This window comes from Oryctolagus cuniculus, chromosome 2, assembly GCF_964237555.1.
Source record: "Oryctolagus cuniculus chromosome 2, mOryCun1.1, whole genome shotgun sequence".
Classification (NCBI taxonomy): Eukaryota; Metazoa; Chordata; class Mammalia; order Lagomorpha; family Leporidae; genus Oryctolagus; species Oryctolagus cuniculus.
The window spans coordinates 113,008,680-113,028,814 of record NC_091433.1 but is presented as its reverse complement, the minus strand read 5'-3'; the positions used below and the strand labels follow the sequence as shown (position 1 = coordinate 113,028,814).

Below are 20,135 nucleotides of genomic sequence, written 5' to 3'. Positions count from 1 at the left end.
GTCCCTGCACCCACATGGGAGACCTGGAAGAAGCTCCTGGCTCCTGGCTTCGGATTGGCACAGCTCTGGCTGTTGGGGCCAACTGGGGAGTGAACCAGTGGATGGAAGACCTCTCTCTCTCTCTCTCAGCCTCTCCCTCTCTGTGTAACTCTGACTTTCAAATAAATAAATAAATCTTAAAAAAAAACAAACAAACAAACAAAAAAAAAAAAACAAAACACACGCTTAAGCCATGAGCTGCTGCCTCCCAGGGTGTACATGAGCAGGAAGCTGGAATTGGGAGCAGAGTCAAGACTGAAATCCAGGTACTACGATGCGAGTCGCAGGTGTCCCAGCTGGCAGACTAACTGCTAGTCCTATGCCCACCCCTGCATTGCATTGCCCTTGAATTTTGTCATCTTCCTTTAAGAGTGTTAACTGATTTGAAACTGTTTCTCTTACTTGGCTGTCTTTGATCGTGTGGCAACAGCAGCCTGTGGAGCTAGCTCATTCTGTCATCACTTGTTTATTGCCTGCTCTCTGCATCGTCTGGACAGGTATCATCTCCAGGCTCTCCGGCATCTCTATGTGCTGGCTGCAGAACCGAGGCTTCTGGTGCCAGTGGATGTGGACACCAACACTCCCTGCTATGCCCTCTTGGAGGTTACCTACAAGGTAACTCTTTTTCCCTGTTATCTTTTGTAATCCTATAACCAGTCTTCTGTCTTGGCAGGTCAAAATCTTTCAGAAGTGTTGTTCAGTAAAAGGTGGCAGTAATGAGTTGGCTTCTCATTAAAATGGAAGCTTCCAAGGTTCTTGTACATCTTATCAAGTCAGGCTCATTTAGTGTCTATGGCTGTGATTTTTTTTTAGGGGTTATCAGTTGCTCTTTTGTCCTTAGAGCTTATAATTTGAAAACATCCCCATTAATTTTACATGGCTGATAGTAGTGTTGTAAAAGCACTAATTGAGTTTAGCTATTTTTAGATTTGTAGCTAAATACTAGAAGGTCCAAAATTGTATATTTGGAAAGAGACCTTTCATTTAAATTCAGACATAGATTACAAGTCCAGTATCCTTCTTTCATTTCACAAATTATTAACTGTATTTTATGTTTCAAAACTGTGGTAGGTACAGGAGTGAAAAAACGAGATGATATTGTCATATTTCATTTCATTGAGCATGGATGTAATGGTAATTGAGGATATGGGTGGAATGGAGAGAAGTGCCCTTGGCCAGCTATGGGGGTTAGGGTGGCTATCAAGTGGACAGTGTTTGGGCTACAGCTGACCAGCTGAGAGGGGCTTGTTTCTAGTGGAGAAGACATGTGCAAAAACCCAGAGGCCTTGAAGTGCAACCCTTCAGTATTGATGGCCTGTGATGGGCAAAGCTTGAAGTGATGAGAGGTGACGAGTGCCCTCAAGGAATTTAGGCTGTAGTCCCTGAAGACATGAGTATCGGAGAGTATCTCATGCCCGTTAGTCTCTGGACAAACTGGGCAAGGGTTAGGTGTAGAGTAGTGCTTGTTTCTTTTTTGTAGTTTCCGCTGACTACCTTGTGAACTGTGACTATACTTTTACATTTGTAAAGGGCACTCAGTGGTATGAACAAACCAAAGAAGAATTGATGGCTCCTACCCTTCTTCCAGAACTCCACCTTTTAAAACAGGTAAGTTGGGCATGACTTAAGGATGCTTGTCCAAGGGATAAATTAAAACTGAACAGCATAGCCTTAAAGATAGCTAAATTAAATCCTGCTTTCACCATGTTTTGTAGAAAACAGGAAAACAGCAGTAGGAGGGCTAATCCTGGAGAACAGAAGAGGTCTTATCTTGGAGAGCTTTGCTGATAGATTAGATGGGCTCAAAGCGCTGAGGCTTGCATACTTTTTGTCTGGAAATGGAGCTTGTTAACCTCCAGATGTGTCTTTCCAGCTAAGTTGCTATTTCCCCTGAGAAGCATGAGCTTCAGTTTGTCAAACTAGCACGTTTCAGGTTGGGGCTGACTATGTTCACGTTCATCTCCACAGATTAAAGTTAAAGGCCCAAGGTACTGGGAACTGCTTATAGATTTGAGCAAGGGAACACAACACTTGAAGTAAGTATATTGGATTTCTTTATATTAAACCTTTTAGGAAGATTATAGGAAGTGTATAGAAGTATATGGGAGGGTATAGCTTATTATCTAGAATGTTAACTTGGCACTCTTTCATCTCATATAAGGTGGTATATAGAAATATTGTGTTAAAGTGGTCTGTATCCTTGAAAAAGGGTTTGCATTAGAAAATGAAAGTTTGAAGTTAGAAATCAAACCTAAATATTTTTATTTCTTCATTAAGAAATTTGAACTGACTTAATTTGGAGCAGTCATTGAATTATCTCTTGATAAATAATATAAGATTTGGTTTAAGGAAAGAGGATTCTATTGTAATAACTGATACTTGTCACACACATCTTCTTTTGTATCTCTTTATCATGCCCTTCTTAGAAGGTTCTCATACATTTAAGATTGTAATAGATTACTTAGGGTGGAAATAGCCGTATTCAAGTAATTACTTTGGATGTTAATATTAAGTCTTTATAAGTTTCTAGAAAGTTTAACAAGAATGTAAGTTTTTATGGTTTGCTCTCAAAATATATTTTCCCAAATGGTTTATACAATAGCTGTTTTTTATATTGTCTTATCTTTAGATTTGAGGCATTACTTTATTTCTGCTGTAAACCAGTAAGTGAATACTTAGTTACTCTAGTATCCCATGCATAGTGCAAAGAGGGCGTAAAGAATACCAAGTTGTGTAAGGTACAATACTATCATAGAAGCTCATTTTTGAGTAGAGTCAGAATGCCTTCCCTTTTAATAAGTGCCATGATTCTAGATGCCACAGACAGGCAAAACTTTAATTTAGATTCTCTTGTAGTGGATTGATTTAGGCAAAATACACACATGTATATAAATAGATATTTTAAGGATTTATTTATTTAATTGCAAGGTAGGTTTACAGAGAGAGGGAGAGACAGAGAGAGATCTTCCTTCTGCTGGTTCACTCCCCAAATGGCTGAAAAGGCTAGGGCTGGCCAGAGCTTAAGTTGGGAGCCAGGAGCTTCTTCCAGGTTTCTTACGTGGATGGCAGGGAGCCAAATACATGGGCCGTTTTCTGCTTTTTCATGCATTAGCAGGGAGCTGGATGAGAAATAGAGCAGCCAGGACTTGAACCGGCACCCATATGGGATGCTGATGTCGCAGGTGGCATCTTAGCCTGCTGTGCCATGATGCCAACCTATAGTCATATTCTTTAGTGGGAAATGGTAATAAAGACTTTGCATCTTGTAAACTTGGTGTTGGAAGCACCTTTCCAGTTAAGAACCGTCAATAATGCCTCATATTAAATTCAGTCATTTTTTTATTTCAGGTCCATCCTTTCCAAGGATGGGGTTTTATATGTTAAGCTCAGGGCGGGTCAGCTCTCCTACAAGGAAGATCCGATGGGGTGGCAAAGTTTGTTGGCCCAGACTGTTGCCAATAGGAACTCTGAAGCTCGGGCTTTCAAGGTAGGATACGTTGGTAAACTCTGGAAGATGAGAGGAAATACCTCCACATCCCACTGGCTTCCTCTCTTGTTGCTGTTGATTGGGTCAGACTGCGTGCTGTCCTAGGTTTAAAATACTGTAAGATTTACATTTAGTGGCTAGGAGCATCTGAGTATATCTTAACACTGTAAAAATTTAATTATTAATACTCCAATAATTAAAATTTACTTAATAGAAAAAAATTGAAGACTTTTGCAAGCTAGCACTCCAATTTTCTGAACTACCATTTGTTTTTTAAATCTTGGAGAGGATAAAATAACAGATTTAGTCTTCTTTTATCAATTTGCTTTATTATTTGCACAGTACTTGACTGCCAATGCGATGGTGTTTGAAATAAGGAAATAGTTAAGAGGGTGTGAAGAATTTCATACCTATTGGGGCGGAGTCAGTACCTGTTTTGTTCTACATTCTAGAACTCAAATAGGTTTTTAACACCAGAAATATATTCCATAATCTAGCATTAAAATTTTTGAATTTAACCCATTTTTAGGAATTCCATGAGCGAATATGAAAATATATTCCCCGAAGTCATCAGGAGCCTGTGGCAGACAGCTGAGGTAGCCAGGGGACAGCCAGATGACTGAGTTAGCATTTCCCAGGGAAGGAGACAGCTTATCTTAATTCAACTTGCATTTTATTTACTTATTGTTAGATTTCATTTTAGGGCAGTTGCTTATGACTGAGCCTTTGTTAGAATTCCCAGGGCTGGTGTTAGTGAATTTTGCTTAGCAGTATTCAATAGGTTGTCTATCAGCTACTGTAGAGGATTTTTGGACGAAATTAAATTAGTACAGTTGTTTCTTCTAAAAACTAGAGCCTATGTCAAAGACCCAAATCCAATTTGTAGAGAAAACAGATAAGTTCAGACTTGAGTTTGAATGGGGAAAGTATATACAATTCAGGACATCTCAATTTCCTGCCTGTTAGTCCAGAAATAAATTATGGATCTCAGTGGAAATAGTAATATTTTCATATTCCATTTTCAGCCTTCAACTTAGTATGATATTCTGTTTCTTTGTTTTATCAGTTTTTGTTGTGATGGTAAAATATGTGTAACAAAATTTCCTCTCATAACAGTTGTCAAGTACAGAAGGTCAGTGATGTAAAGCACATTCACATTGTTGTACAGTCATCACCACCGTCCAGCTCTAGGACTCTTGAGGACCTGAAACTGGACCCATTAAACACAAACTCCTCATTTGCCCTCCTGCCCCTGCAACCCCCATTCTACTTTCTGTCTCTGTGGCTGATTACACGAAGTTCCTCACCTGTATGGGATACAGTATTTGTTGTCTGTGACTGACTTACTCGAGTGATATTCCTTCTTCATTACCTCCTTGGTAGCAGTTACGCTTCCTAGTAGGCTTTTAATTAGTCAGTGAAGGAGGGAAAGTGTTTTGGGGTTGAGTTTTGTGAGAATGAATGTATTAGTGGACTTGATGAATTCTAACTTAGCAGAGTGATGGAACCCAAATGAGTTTGCATCATCTTAACTTGGTGGGAGCATTGTGTGAGGAGGAAGCCGCTTACAACTGTGTGTGCGTTACAGTTTAGGTAGTGAGGAAAATAATCCTTTATTGTCTCACGTGTATTATTCTTTGTTTTTTTTTTTTTTTAGCCAGAAACAATTTCAGCATTCACTTCTGATCCAGCTCTTCTGTCATTTGCTGAATACTTCTGCAAGCCAACTGTGAATATGGGTCAGGTATGCATTATATATGGTTTCTGAGCTCTAGCACTACAATTTGTTATTCTACCTGTTAACCATTAAAAACCTCTGTACTATCTGTATTTATATTGAGGTTGATGACATGCTCAGGCACACTGGTTACTTTTTGCTTGACGAATGTAGATTTTTCTGTAATAACTTCCTACCTTGATAGAAGAAATAACTTAAATTTTCTCACATTTTTCTGGCATAGTAGCTTAGCTGGTGAAACTGCTACCTGGGATGCTGGCATCTCATATTGGTGCCAGTTCATGTTGGCTGCTCCACATTTGATCCAACTCTCGGCTAATGGCCTATGAAAAGCAGTGGAAGACGACCTAAGTACTTGGGCACCTGCCACCCATGTGGGAGACCCAGAAGATGCTCTTGGCTTCTGCCTGTGGCATGGTCCCACCCTGGCCACTGAGACCATCTGGGGAATGAACCATTAGATGGAAGACCTCTCTCTGACTCTCCGTTTCTCTCTGTAACTCTGACTTTTAAATAAATAAAAATATTTAGAAATTTTTCCTTACATGTTAGATTTTTTAAAAGGATTTATTTATTTATTTGAAAGGCAGAGTTACAGAGAGGCAGAAAGAGAGAGAGAGAGAAAGGTCTTTCATGCGCTGGTTCACTCCCCAAGTGACCGCAACAGCTGGACCTGGGCTGATCCAAAGCCAGGAGCTTCTTCCAGGTCTCCCACATGGGTGCAGGGGCTCAAGGACCTGGACTGTCTTCCACTGCCTTCCCAGGCCATAGCAGAGAGCTGGCTAGGAAGGTGGAGCAGCCAAGATTTGAACCGGCACCCATATGGGATGCCGGCACATAGGCAGCAGCTCCGCCCACTACACCACAGCACTGACCCACAGGTTAGTTTTGAAAGGTTATAATTTCTTATATCCATTCTTGTACTGCTTTACATTTTCATGTTCTTTTTGTTGTCTTTGTGTGATTTCATTAGTTTTTCTTCCTACGTGTTTTACAACCCTTTTTTCTGTTGGTTGAATTCCATTTGTTCCTTGCTGCTTATTGATTGGATCCACCATGCAGACAGGGAAGGATGGGGTGTGGGAGTTAGATGATCTGGGATTTATAGCCTTTGTCTAGGAGTGTGTGTGGCCTTGGGAATGTGGTTTCCTCATTTCTAAAAGTGGAATCACCAGAATGTATCTTACAGTGCTTTTCTGATGGTTCGGTGAAGTCACCTTCCTCTTTCTTATTTGTTAAATTTTTACTACATGTTAGACACTCTGCTGTATACTCTGTGTAATTTTCTCATTTAATTCTTACCCTGAGGATAGGTACTTGATCATTCTGGGTTTAGAAATGAAACTGCCACTCAGGGCTGTTCCATGCCCAAGATCTCATAGCTAATGAGGCTGGGGTGTACACTTAAGGCCACTGGACTCTGATGGAGTCCAGTGAAGTGCATCTGCCTTTTCCCCAGCTGAACTTGAATCGAATCTATTGCCCTCCCCAAATGTGTTCTGCTCAGTGTTGTCACCTGCACCTTTGTGGACACTGTGCTCCCTGTCTGGATCCTGTCTCCAGCCCAAGCCAGGACGTATCTCTGTCCTGTCTGCTCATTTTACCCTAGTCCAGTTGTTTTCCACAACACTTATGTCCTCAGCTGTCCCTTGGGACTTAATTGTTGTTGTTGTTGTTCTTTAATGTTGCATGTACCAGGAATTTTTAAAGAGATGATTGTTTTATATCATAGAGTATAGATCTTAAGAATAGGCCATAGTAGCTGTGGTACAGTTGTTTGTTGAATTGATTTTGGACTGTACTTTCGTGTGCTACAAAAAGCTTCTGCATTTCCACAGAAACAGGAAATTCTGGATCTCTTTTCTTCAGTGCTCTATGAATGTGTGACTCAGGAGACTCCAGAGATGCTCCCTGCCTACATAGCAATGGACCAGGTATGAGCTCGAAACCCGTGTTCCGGGTGTCCTGCCAGAGAGCATGGCGTGTCTTCCTTCCACGTTCTTGTTCGCTTTTAGATCTTAGAAATGAAGCCCTACCAAAGGTCAAAGCTCTATATCTCTTCCAGAAGTTTAGAGTTTATAAGACAGAAGTACCCTTGGTTGGGAAGGGAGTCATCTTTTCCCCTTCTGTCTTTCCCCCACACTAGGAGAGGAGGAGAACATTTCCTGCCTCCTTTCTTTAGTGTCCTTAGGTGGTCTCTTGCCTCCCTGTTGGTGAAGCCACTTCCTGAAGGACTGAATGAACAGCAGGTGAATAAGTCACCTGTGAGGAGTTCAGGAGGGTACGGTGGTGTGGCAGGGGTCAGGTCAGGACTTATTCAGGGGTGACTGGCTGAAGGCCTTTGGTGTCTTAATTATTCAGAGGCTTGAGCCAAAAACGAGCTTGTTTGCTGTTGCTACTGCTACCTGAGAGCTGCTTAGGTGGGCTCCAGTTGAAGAAAGGGAGCCTGGTCCCTGTTCCCAGGGAAGGGCCCTGTGGGGACAGACTGCACCAGACATGGAATGCATCCTCCCACTGCCATTTATTTCTCTTAGGGCTACATTTACAGAATCCAGCTCTGAGAAAGAGAAGATTCGAGCATTGTGCTCATTAAATGGGTTACTGTTCTTTCCTCCTCAAGGCTATAAGACGACTTGGAAGAAGAGAAATGTCTGAGACATCTGAACTTTGGCAGATCAAGTTAGTGTTGGAGTTTTTCAGCTCACGAAGCCATCAGGAGCGGCTGCAGAACCACCCTAAGCGCGGGCTCTTTATGAACTCTGAATTCCTGCCTGTTGTGAAGTGCACCATTGATAACACCCTGGACCAGTGGCTCCAAGGTAATGCGAGCATTGCGCCCTTGTGCTTCTGACATATGCTGGACTCATATTGTTTCATTGGTTGGCAAGATACATCCCATTATAAACCAGAATGGCTACGGTTTAATGTTTCTAGCTAGATGAATTGGACTCTGATTATCTACTTCTACTTCTTTAAAAAGTAACATTTTACTCCACTTTTTAAACCATGTGCAGAGAAGGTGTATAGCGTTTTAAATATCGCTTGACTCTTGGGACCTTGCTTTTTTTCCCTGGTGTCAGTTCAGGTTTTCTTTCTAGAACCTCTGTTGTCTGTTTCTTAGGGGTGTGGCCTGTCACCTACCTGAGGCCTGAGTCGTTTTCTTCCCCTTTTTGTCCCTCTACCCTCTGTACACGTAGGACTTGATGTGTGTGTATTGTTCTCCCAGCTCAGAGAGCCCCTGGGGCGGCATGGAGCAGTGATATTTTGCCAGCAGATGCACTGGTTTACAATTTTGAGAAATGGCAAAGTTATTTGTAATAGTGTAAAAGTGATTTTCACTCATAGGAAGCAAATAAGTGTTGTATATACTTGAAATTGATTTTCAGTAGTCAACTCCAGGGTCTTTTCAGTTCATTCAAATGTTTCCAATAAATACCTCTTGTCAACCTGGTTTGGATAACTGCTAGCCTAGTAATATCAGTAACAGCAATTCTTGCTTGATTCTTTAAAGATATTAGTAGGCAGAAGAACCAGAGTTTGAATGTGTCGCTCCCCGTCTTCGTGGAGGAACGACACCAAGCCCTGCCTAGGCTTCATATCCGAGTCACGGCACCATTATGTCGCTCCCCCTCTTCGTGGAGGAACGACACAGGACCCTGCGCTGTTCTTTCGTCTGCTCGGCCCTCCCCGGGTTTGCTGCTGGTTCTTCCCGGGTTGGCTACTATCCCTTCCACCTCCGTGGAAGGGCAGTTCCCCCTGGCCACATTCCCCACTTCCGCAGGGGAGCGGCACACCGCCGGCCGGCTTTCTCGGGGGCTGCACAGGTGTTCCTTCAGCTAGATGTTCCCCTTAGATGTTCCTGGTGCATGCCGTCTCTCTCCTCCTTTATAGTCCTCCTCCGCCAATCCCAACTCGGCTGCCCACACGCCGAGTACGCTGCTCTCCTCCAATCAGGAGCAAGTCCTACAGTTTATTAGTTGAACTGGAGGCAGCTGTGCGGAAGCTGTTTACTTCTCTCCCAGCGCCATATTGTGGGAGAGCAGATGCATAGAATAAGTCTTAATCCCAGTAACTCAGTCCAGTCCGGATTGCTCCCCACAGAATGTAGTTCAGTTAAATCAAAACTATCCACCTGTGATTCTAGAAAATAAGTTTCTGGAGAAAATTACAAACCAGATGGTGAGGGATACGCATAGAAAGTAGCAGTTTTGAACTGTCTGTATTCAATAGCTGCTTCCTAGCTGTCCTTTCTTCTTGGGATTCAAAAGATGATATAATTTCAGAACTTTTAAAAACAGTCATATTTATTCTCATTTTTTTGGGAAAAATGTTATTAGTAGATTTTATTGTTTTAATTCAGTTTAGTGTTTGACCCCCTTTGCTATAGATGAGAAATAGATCCTCTACGATAAGATCTTTGTTATAGATAAGAAATTTGTCCTTAAATGTTGGCAGCTTCTCTGACCTGCAAGTTTCATGCAGTGAAATGAAACTTTGGTAGTGCCTGGGCGTTCTCTCAGTGTTCCAGTCGTCTTTTCCCCGGTGGTGCACTGGGTGCTTTTCAGCAGTGCTTGGGCCTCCATCAGATTTTACTTCCATTCTGACTTACTTTTTTTAGTGAAGAACCGTGACTTTGTAAAGACTGTTAAATAGTTGGTGTCCTATTTCACAGGTGCTGGCAGTGGCTTTGGGGGAAAACAAATTAATTGAAGTTGTAGAGCCCGTGTATCTGCATTGGGGAATGTTCATAATTGTGTCTCAGTAGAAAACAGATGCATTTGTGGACTTCTAGGATCAGTCATTCATAACCCAAACTACATTCACTGAATCTGAAAATTCAGTTTACTTATTATGTTCTTTGTTTTGCGTGTATTGCTCCTTAAATTGTAATCTTGGGGAAAATGAGTTTTGGGTTTCATAACTTAAAGTTTTGTTAACTATCTAATACTTTATTATAGAAAATGTAAAGTATAAGCAAATTAAAGAGTGGTATAATCAATCCTGTCATGAGTTTCAGAACCTCTGAACATTCTGCCATTCTTGTATCAGCTGTACCTTCACCAATTGTGACCCTAAGTTTTTTTTCCCAAATTGTGCCATTTTACTTTCCCATCGGCAGTGGAATGCCATGCAGTTTTTTGACACTATCATTGTTTTTAATTCTAATGATTATGCATATATCATCATCATTTTAATGTATATTTCCTTAACAACCAATGCACCTTTACTGTGCTTACTGGCTATTAATATACCTTTGTAAAGTATCTTTCAAATTTTTACACATTTTTAAAATTGGTTGTCTTGATTATTGAGTTGTAGGGCTTTTTACATATTCTGGCTACAAGTTCTTTCTTTCTTCTTTAAAGATATATTTATTTATTTGAAAGTCAGAGTTACACAGAGACAGGAGAGGTAGAGACAGAGAGAGAGGTCTTCCATCCTCTGGTTCACTCCCCAATTGGCTGCAGTGGCTGGAGCTGCGCTGATCTGAAGCCAGGAGCCAGGAGCTTCTTCTGGGCCTTCCCCTGCAGGTGCAGGGGTCCAAGGCCTTAGACCATCTTCTACTGCTTTCCCAGGCCATAGCAGAGAGCTGAATTGGAAGTGGAGCAGCCAAGACTTGAACTGGCATCCATATGGATGATGGCACTGCAGGCAATGGCTTTACCTGCTATGCCACAGCACCGGTCCCTGCAAGTTTTTTCTTAAATGTAAACGTTTTCTTGTAGTCTATACATTTTCTTGAAAACATTTTCTGATAAACAGGAGTTCCTGTTGATGAAGCCTAGTTTCTCAATTTGTTTTATGGTTATTCTTTCCAAGTTCTAAGAAATCTTTCCTACCCCAGCTCATGACAACTTTTTGTTATATTTTCTATTAAAAGCTTTACAATTTCAGCTTTTATAATCATGCATATGATTCATCTCAAATTAACTTTTTATGTGGTGTGAGGTAGCAGTTGAGGGTGATTTTTTAAAAAATAGATACATAGTTATTTTTAGGACCATTTGTGGAAAAGGCATTTCTTTCTCATTGAATTGCTGTAATGCCTTTGCTGAAAATTAGTCGACTACAAAGTGTGAGTAGGTGTCTGGAGTCAGTTCTGTACTGTTGATCTGTCTGTCCGTGTGCCAGTGGCACATTGTTTTCATTACATAGGTTTGTGGGTTTTTTTTTTTTTTTTTTTTTTTTGGCAGGCAGAGTGGACAATGAGAGAGAGAGACAGAGAGAAAGGTCTTCCTTTTCCGTTGGTTCACCTCCCAATGGCCACTGCGGCCGGCACGCTGTGGCTGGCGCACCGTGCTGATCCGAAGCCAGGAGCCAGGTGCTCTCCTGGTCTCCCATGCGGGTGCAGGGCCCAAGCACTTGGGCCATCCTCCACTGCCTTCCCGTGCCACAGCAGAGAGCTGGACTGGAAGAGGGGCAACCGGGACAGAATCCGGCGCCCCAACCGGGACTAGAACCTGGGGTGCCAGTGCCGCAGGTGGTGGATTAGCCTAGTGAGCTGTGGCGCCGGCCTGTGTTTTTTTTGTAATTTAATTTTTATTTTTTATTTTAAAGGCAGGAATGGGGGAAGGTGAGGGAAGAGAAAGAGAGAGAAAGACAGAGAGAGATCTTCCATCCACTGGTACACTCCCTAAATGTCTGAAACAGCCATGCTGAAGCTAGGAGCTGAGCTGTCTGGGGCTTCCACATGTGTGGCAGGGACCAAGTACTGAGTCATCACCTGTGCCTCCCAGGGTGCACGTTAGCAGGGAGCTGCAATTACCAGTGGAGCCGGGACGCGAAGCCAGGCCCTCTAATGCAGGATGCTTCCCAGGTCGTGTCTCAGCCACTGTGCTGGTGCCCGCCTCCATTGCTGTAGGTTTATGATCAGCTTTGAAACCAGTGTAGTGTCTTCCTGGCTAAAGCCAAATTTATAGTGTTAAATGTTTGAAATATAAAAGAAGAGAGGTCTTGGCTGGCGCCGTGGCTCAATAGACTAATCCTCCGCCTTGCGGTGCCAGCACACCGGGTTCTAGTCCCGGTTGGGGCGCCAGATTCTGTCCCAGTTGCCCCTCTTCCAGGCCAGCTCTCTGCTGTGGCCCGGGAAGGCAGTGGAGGATGGCCCAAGTGCTTGGGCCCTGTACCCCATGGGAGACCAGGAAAAGCATCTGGCTCCTGGCTTTGGATCAGCACGGTGTGCCGGCCGCAGTGCGCCGGCCACGGCGGCCATTGGAGGGTGACCCAACGGCAAAGGAAGACCTTTGTCTCTCTCTCTCTCACTGTCCACTCTGTCTGTCAAAAAATTAAAAAAAAAAAAAAAAAAAAGAGAGAGAGAGAGGTCTCAAATCAATAATCTTAAGTTTTTACCTCAAGAAGCTAGAAAAAGAAAAGGAAAGTAAACCCAAAGTAAGCAAGTACGAGCAGAGTTTTTGAAACTGAAAAACACTAGGGCCAAGTCAGTGAAACGAAAACCTGGCAGGCGAGGGAAAGCCATTGGAGGGGAGATGGGAACCACTGTGCTTGCCCTTCTTAATAGGCTGTTAAAGGATCTCTTCTCGTCTCCTTTAATTTCTCTTCTTCTACTGCTCCCCCAAATCCCAAGTGTTTCTTTTTCTTTTTTTCCTTTCTTCTTTTTCTTTTCTTTTCTTTTTTTTTTTTTTAAGATTTACTTATTTATTTGAAAATCGGCTACACACAGAGAGATCTTTCATCCACTAGTTCACTCCCCAAATAACTGTAACAGCCAGGGCTGGGCTGATCCAAAGCCAGGAGCTTCTTCCAGGTCTCCCTCATGAGTGCAGGGAGGGGCCCATGGACTTGAACCATCCTCTGCTGCTTTCTCAGGCCATAGCAGAGAATTGGATTGGAAGTGGAGCAGCCAGGGCTCAAACCATGGCCATATGGGATGCCAGCACTACAGGCGGTGGCTTTACCTGCTACCCCACAGTGCCCCCCCCCCCCCAAAGTGTTTCTACCTCCCAGGAGACTAACTTCCTCACAGTTGTGTTCAGTGGACTTTACAGCTCACTCCATCTACCATGTTGAGGTTTCCCTCAGCTGATCACTGTGTCAGGGAAATGAGATTGCCTTGATTGCCTACAGCAGTGGTTCTCAGTGGTTCCTGGTTCGGCAGCAACATCGCAGGGGGACTTGCTTTAGAAATGCAGTGTTTCTAGTCCCACCCCAGAGCTAGTGAGTCAGAAATTGTGGGGTTGGGGCCTGCCTGTGTGTTCCTAAGTCCTCTCAGTGGCTCTGGTGGACAGTGAAGTTTGAGATCTAGTCTTGGAGCTGAGGTCAGCCCCTCAAATGTCACACAGTGGAGGGAAGGGTGGTAACAAGTTGTCTGGGAGATCACCACAGTGACTGCTACCTCTTGATGACACTCAGCATTTGTAGTTACACATTTGTTTGTGTCCTTATTTATGTCATCTTTCTCTCCTCCAGAACAGGCCAGACTCTGCAGTAACAGGTACTTAGTCTAGTTTGCTGCAGTAGCCTCAATACACAGCATAGTACCTGGTTGATATATGACAAGTGCTCAGAAATTCTTGATGGAAGAGTAATAAGATTCAGGTATCCCTGGGCCTCTTGTTCCGCTGTCAGTTGCTTCCATTGAATTTGTGTTTCTTCCACAGCCGGGGGTGACATGTGTGTGCACGCCTACCTCAGTGGGCAGCCCTTCGAGGAATCTCAGCTGAGCATGCTGGCCTGCTTCCTCGTCTACCACTCGGTGCCTGCTCCGCGCCACCTGCCGTCTGTGGCACTAGAAGGTACTTGCATAACTAAAGCTTCTTTTCAGGACCTCCATTACCAACAGCCTTAGGTTTTTACTTTCTTGGTAGGAAAAGTTTCCATTGAGTTATGTTCTCTAGCTCGTCATTAATGATTCATTGGCATCGATGAGAGTTTTTTCTGGAAAAAAAGAACCTGTCAACTTTACACATGTGTAAACTTTCATTTATAGTCACCCAAGGATGGATTCTTCATGGAACCCCAAACACTGGTCTGCACCATTAGACTAGATGTTCATATTATCCTCTGTTAATCCATTTTTTAAAAGATTTATGGATTTATTTGAAAGGCAGAGTTACAGAGAGATGGGGAGAGAGAGAGAGAGCTTCCATCTGGTGATTCACTCCCCAGATAGCGGCAATATCCAGGAGCCTGGAACTCCATCCGTGTCTCCTAGGCACGTTAGCATGGAGCTGGATCAGAAGTAGAATAACTAGGACTCAAACCCGTGCTCATATGGGGTCCCAGCATCGCATCACAGGCAGGTGTAACCCACTGTGCCACAGTGCTGGCACTTATTCCTTTTTAAACTAAACTTCAATTTTCAATTTTTTTTTCTTTGTAAGATCCTGTCTTTATTTATTTTATTTGCAAGATAGAGACAGACAAAAAGAGCTCCTATGTGCTGGTTTACTCCCCAAATGCCCTCAGTAAAGCCAGGAGCCTGGAACTCAATCCAGGTCCCCCATGTGGGTGGTAGGAACCCAGTCAACTTGAGCCATTACTGCTGTATCGCAGGTCTGCATTAGTGGGAAGCGGAAGTCAGGAATCAGAGCAGGAATTGAATCCAGTCACTCTGATGTGGGATGTGAATGTCATAAGTGGCATCTAAGCTGCTAGCCAAATGCCCATCCTGACTTTACCATATATATCTGTGTGTGTGTGTGTGTGTGTGTGTGTGAAATCTTAAATCCTAAAATTATAAAGCTTTAAATGAACAAGTGCTTAATATTGTATGTGTTTGACTTTTTTCATAAGAGGATTTAAAAATTAATAATGTTGGCCGGTGCTGCGGCTCACTTGGCTAATCCTCTGCCTGTGGCGCCAGCACCCTGGGTTCTAGACCCGGTTGGGGCACTGGATTCTGTCCCGGTTGCTCCTCTTCCAGGCCAGCTCCCTGCTGTGGCCCGGGAGTGCAGTGGAGGATGGCCCAGGTCCTTGGGCCCTGCACCCCATGGGAGACCAGGAGAAGCACCTGGCTCCTGGCTTCGGATCAGTGAAGCACACCGGCCTTAGCGGCCACTTGGGGGGCAAACCAAAGGAAAAGGAAGACCTTTCTCTCTGTCTCTCTCACTGTCTAACTGCCTGTCAAAAAAAAAAAATAATAATAATGTTAGCATTTAGCTGTTTTTTAGAATACAGAAACAGTTTGTCCAATAAACTGAATAATAAAATGATGAGTTGTGAGCATCTTTATTTGTATCACTTTCACTGTCTCTCTTTTAAATATTTTATTTATTTGAAAGGCAGAGAGAGAGAGTAAGAGATCTTACATCCATTGGTTTACTCCCCAAATGGCTGCAACGGTCAGGGCTGGGCCAGTCCGAAGCCAGAAGCCAGGAACTCCCTTTCTGTCTCCAGCATGGATGGCAGGGACCCAAGAACTTGGGCCTTCATCTGCTGCTTTCCCAGGCCTGTCAGCAGGGAGCTGGATCGGAAGTAGAGCACCTGGGACTCAAACCAGCACTCTGGCTGTGGGATCCCGGCATCACCAGTGGCAGCCTGATGCACTCACATAGTGCCCTCTCCTTGGGCAGCTTTCAAACTTCAGGTTGCCCAGGCTGCACTCGGGATGAATTAAGACATAATCTCTGGGGTACTGAGACTGAGGATCAGTGCTTCCTGGAGGGAGAAGCTGGAGCAACTTCTCTGTTGCTCATCTGCAGCCCATATTCTTTGTTTTAGGTAAAAAAATCGAGTGCATGAATTAGGAATTAAAATATAAGAACCACTCAGAAGTCACTTAAGTAGTAATTGAAGGTACTGATTTTCCCTTCTATAATTAAACAGTATTATACAGATTTCACATATAACTAGCTCACTTTCTGAAGTACAGGATAGATATGTTTGGATTTTTTTTTTAAACTTTTTATTTATTTGACAGTGTAGAGTTATAGACAGTGAGAGAGACAGAGAAAAGTCTTCCTTCCGCTGGTTCACTCCCCAAATGGCCGCTACAGCCGGTGCACTGCGCAGATCTGAAGCCAGGAGCCAGGTGCTTCCTCCTGGTCTCCCATGTGGGTGCAGGGCCCAAGCACTTGGGCCATCCTCCACTGCACTCCCGGGCCACAGCAGAGAGCTGGACTGGAAGAGGAGCAACTGGGACTAGAACCCGGCTCCAGGCCGGCGCTGCAGCTCACTAGGCAAATCCTCCGCCTGCGGCGCCGGCACACCGGTTTCTAGTCCCGGTCGGGACACTGGATTCTGTCCCGCTTGCCCCTCTTCTGGTCCAGCTCTCTGCTGTGGCCTGGGAGTGCAGTGGAGGATGGCCCAAGTGCTTGGGCCCTGCACCCCATGGGAGACCAGGAGAAGCACCTGGCTCCTGGCTTCGGATCAGCACGGTGCGCTGGCCGCAGCAGCCATTAGGGGGTGAACCAACGGAAAAGGAAGACCTTTCTCTCTTTCTGTCTCTCTCTCACGGTCCACTCTACCTATCAAAAAAAAAAAAAAAAAAAAAAAAACCCGGCACCCATATTGGATGCCGGTGCCTCAGGCAGAGGATTAACCTAGTGAACCATGGCACCGGCCCCGATATGTTTCGATTTTTATCATTGCGTGAGGAAAATGTCATCATTTAAATATTGTCTTTGGCTGATTGTTCTCAAAGGGAAGAATGTCTGCTTTAAAACTGTGTTTCTTGAGCCGGCGCCGTGGCTCAATAGGCTAATCCTCCACCTTGCGGCGCCGGCACACCGGGTTCTAGTCCCGGTTGGGGCGCCGGATTCTGTCCCGGTTGCCCCTCTTCCAGGCCAGCTCTCTGCTATGGCCAGGGAGTGCAGTGGAGGATGGCCCAGGTGCTTGGGCCCTGCACCCCATGGGAGACCAGGAAAAGCACCTGGCTCCTGGCTCCTGCCATCGGATCAGCGCGGTGCACCGGCTGCAGCGGCGGCCATTGGAGGGTGAACCAACGGCAAAGGAAGACCTTTCTCTCTGTCTCTCTCTCTCACTGTCCACTCTGCCTGTCAAAAAAAAAAAAAAAAAAAAAAAAAACTGTGTTTCTGCCATTTCCTTGAAAGGGTTGTATAATTTATTCGGTGATACGACCTTTTGCTTCATTTCTGTTTCTTCAGGAAGCACAAGCTTTGCCGAACTGCTCTTCAAGTTTAAACAGCTGAAAATGCCGGTGCGAGCTTTGCTGCGATTGGCTCCTTTGCTGCTTGGAAACCCACAGCCAATGGTTATGTGACGTTTCTGGTGGGACACTCACCTTTGAGTGAGGCTTCAGCACAGAAGTATGACCAAACATGAAAGCTAATGGAACATTTACAAGTTGTATAATATGACTAGAGGGAGAGGAGCTGCACAAACCTCAGTGTATTTTAAAATCTTTGTGTTTTAAATATTCCAGAGACTCTGTTGCTGTCATTTAACATTATATGGCATATAAAGTTGAGTTAAAATTACTTTTGTAAATAAATTTTTTGGGTTTGTTTTCAGAACTCTGGATGGTTGCTTCAGTTTTGGACTTGAGGGAACAGACGGTGGGCGCTGGGGCGCGTGTGGGTGTGTAGAGCGCCTGACGGGCGGGCGGTGGTGTCGGCGAGGTGGCCGCCGCACAGGGCAGTTTTGAAAGAAGCTGCGCCATGAAGTCTCGCTCGTGGCAGCAGGAGCAGCGGAGCTTGCATGTTTCCTAACGTGTCCCAGTTGTCCTGTCAGAAATCGTTTGTCTCTCCTGTGACAGTGCCAAGCATTCTGAGACGTGAGAACCTCAAGCAGGAGAAAGGACAGTTACACCCCAGTTACACCCCAGTTACACCCCAGTGCAAAATTGTCCAGCATGAAGTTCTGTGGACTGAATTGTGTCCCACCAGAATTGTATGTTGAAGTCCCAAACGCCAGCACAACTGTTTGGAGACAGGCTTGCACGAGTAACTAAGGTTATAAACGACGCCATAAGGATGGAGCCCTAATGCAGGAGAATTGGTGGCTATATAAGAAGAGGAGGAGAGAGCCGGATTCTTGTCTCTCTGGGTCTGTGCCGTGGGAGGGCACCACGAGAAGCCAGCAGTGCCTCTCCAGGAGCCCCGTCAGCCGGCACCTCCTCCGCCCGGACCTGCAGCCCCCACTGTGAGAAGCACATTTCTGTTCTTTAAGCCCCCCTCAGCAGGTAGTATTTTGTTATGGTAGCCCAAGCAAACTCATACGTGAAGTCTGTTCTGAATAGATAAAATACGAAATTCTCACTGTGGAGGGTTCTTCAGAGATTGTGGTGTTTCTTTTTTTCTTTTCTTTTTTCTTTTGTTTTTGTGTGTGTGTGTGTGTGTTTTTTTTTTGACAAGCAGAGTGGACAGTGAGGGAGAGAGACACAGAGAGAAAGGTCTTCCTTTGCCGTTGGTTCACCCTCCAATGGCCGCTGCGGTCGGCGTGCTGAGGCCAGTGCACCTTGCTGATCCGAAGCCAGGAGCCAGGTGCTTCTCCTGGTCTCCCATGGGGTGCAGGGCCCAAGCACTTGGGCCATTCTACACTGCACTCCCTGGCCACAGCAGAGAGCTGGCCTGGAAGAGGGGCAACCGGGACAGAATCCGGCGCCCCGACCGGGACTAGAACCCGGTGTGCCGGCGCTGCAGGCAGAGGATTAGCCAAGTGAGCTGTGGTGCCGGCCGAAATTGTGTTTTAAAACAAAAGACAGCCCATTTCTACCCAGGATTTAGAGAACGTCCATCAGTTTCCAGATGAGGTATTGATGAAAGACATTCACAGAAAGGCGTCTCCAGCTCCAAGTTCCTAGTACAGGAGGAAGAGGGCTCCCGGCTGTCCAGATTCTGACTTGCGCCCTGGGCTTCTTGATCCCAGCGGACCAGAAGCTGCATGAGCTTCATCCATCGACTTCCTATTTTCTCCACATCTGGAATTGTGCTGTTTGGGCCTTTAAGTACAAGTTGAAGCGAAAAAGTATGTTTCCATTGCAGCTTTGGCAGTGGCCCATGCGGATCGGCCTCTGCAGGAGAGCTTTCGTTCAGAAGGCATGCACCTTGAGGCAGAGTTACTCCCTCTAGACACTCGGTGTTTCACTGTTGTGTCTGCTGCCCCCAGGCTTGCTCCCACTGTGGCTGACTGAGAGGCCGAAAGAGGTGCCTCCTTTCACACTTAAATAGGTTTTCTTCTAACCAAAAATTAAAGAAAAAATTAACTTGCTATATTCTGAAAATGCCTTTGAATCAAGAGTTAAAGAACTCAGTGTCCAGCTGGCGCCGCGGCTCACTAGGCTAATCCTCCCCCTGCAGCGCCGGCACACTGGGTTCTAGTCCTGGTTGGGGCCCCGGATTCTGTCCCGGTTGCTCCTCTTCCAGTCCAGCTCTCTGCTGTGGCCTGGGAGTGCAGTGGAGGATGGCCCAAGTGCTTGGGCCCTGCACCCCATGGGAGACCAGGAGAAGCACCTGGCTCCTGCCATCGGATCAGCGCGGTGTACCAGCCACAGCGCGTCGGCCGCAGCGGCCATTGGAAGGTGAACCAACGGAAAAGGAAGACCCTTCTCTCTCTGTCCACTCTGCCTGTCAAAAAATGAACTCAGTGTCCAGACAGCTGTTGCTGTCCTCACTCTCAGTTGTTTATGGTCAGTTGTGCACTGTCCCCTGAATTAGCGACACCTTGAGAGACAGATATTCACACATATACTAACTCACATATTGGGGAGAATTGTCAGTAGAATATTGTCAACAAAAGCAAACCAGGCTTTAGAAAGAGGCATACAGAAAGACTGCGGACATCTGGAAATGGCATCTGTTGGTGTCGGGATTAGCGGGCAGGTTGCAAAGAGGACTTTCTGGGCAGTCTGCCCTGGGGCAGGCATGCTAGGATCATCGAAGAAACCAAGTCAGTCACAGGCCCTCAGATCCTGAGAGTGTGCTCTTGCCAGCCTCCTCAGAGCCCAGGCAC

General features: G+C 45.0%; 1 protein-coding gene across 3 annotated transcripts in view; it reads left to right on the top strand.

Annotated features, from left to right (window-relative positions):
* The window catches only part of ANAPC1 (anaphase promoting complex subunit 1), a 99,098-nt gene extending 81,400 nt beyond the window's left edge, over positions 1-17,698 (top strand). For all 3 annotated transcript variants that reach the window (XM_070068804.1, XM_002709586.5, XM_008254032.4), the window contains 9 exons: positions 537-654; positions 1,570-1,647; positions 2,008-2,075; positions 3,388-3,526; positions 5,184-5,270; positions 7,103-7,198; positions 7,885-8,083; positions 13,883-14,017; positions 17,330-17,698. In XM_070068804.1, coding sequence (XP_069924905.1) covers positions 537-654; positions 1,570-1,647; positions 2,008-2,075; positions 3,388-3,526; positions 5,184-5,270; positions 7,103-7,198; positions 7,885-8,083; positions 13,883-14,017; positions 17,330-17,445 — 1,036 coding nt within the window. In that variant the 3' untranslated portion in view covers positions 17,446-17,698. The remainder of the gene's footprint in view (positions 1-536; positions 655-1,569; positions 1,648-2,007; positions 2,076-3,387; positions 3,527-5,183; positions 5,271-7,102; positions 7,199-7,884; positions 8,084-13,882; positions 14,018-17,329) is intronic.
* The last annotated feature ends 2,437 nt before the right edge of the window (positions 17,699-20,135 follow it).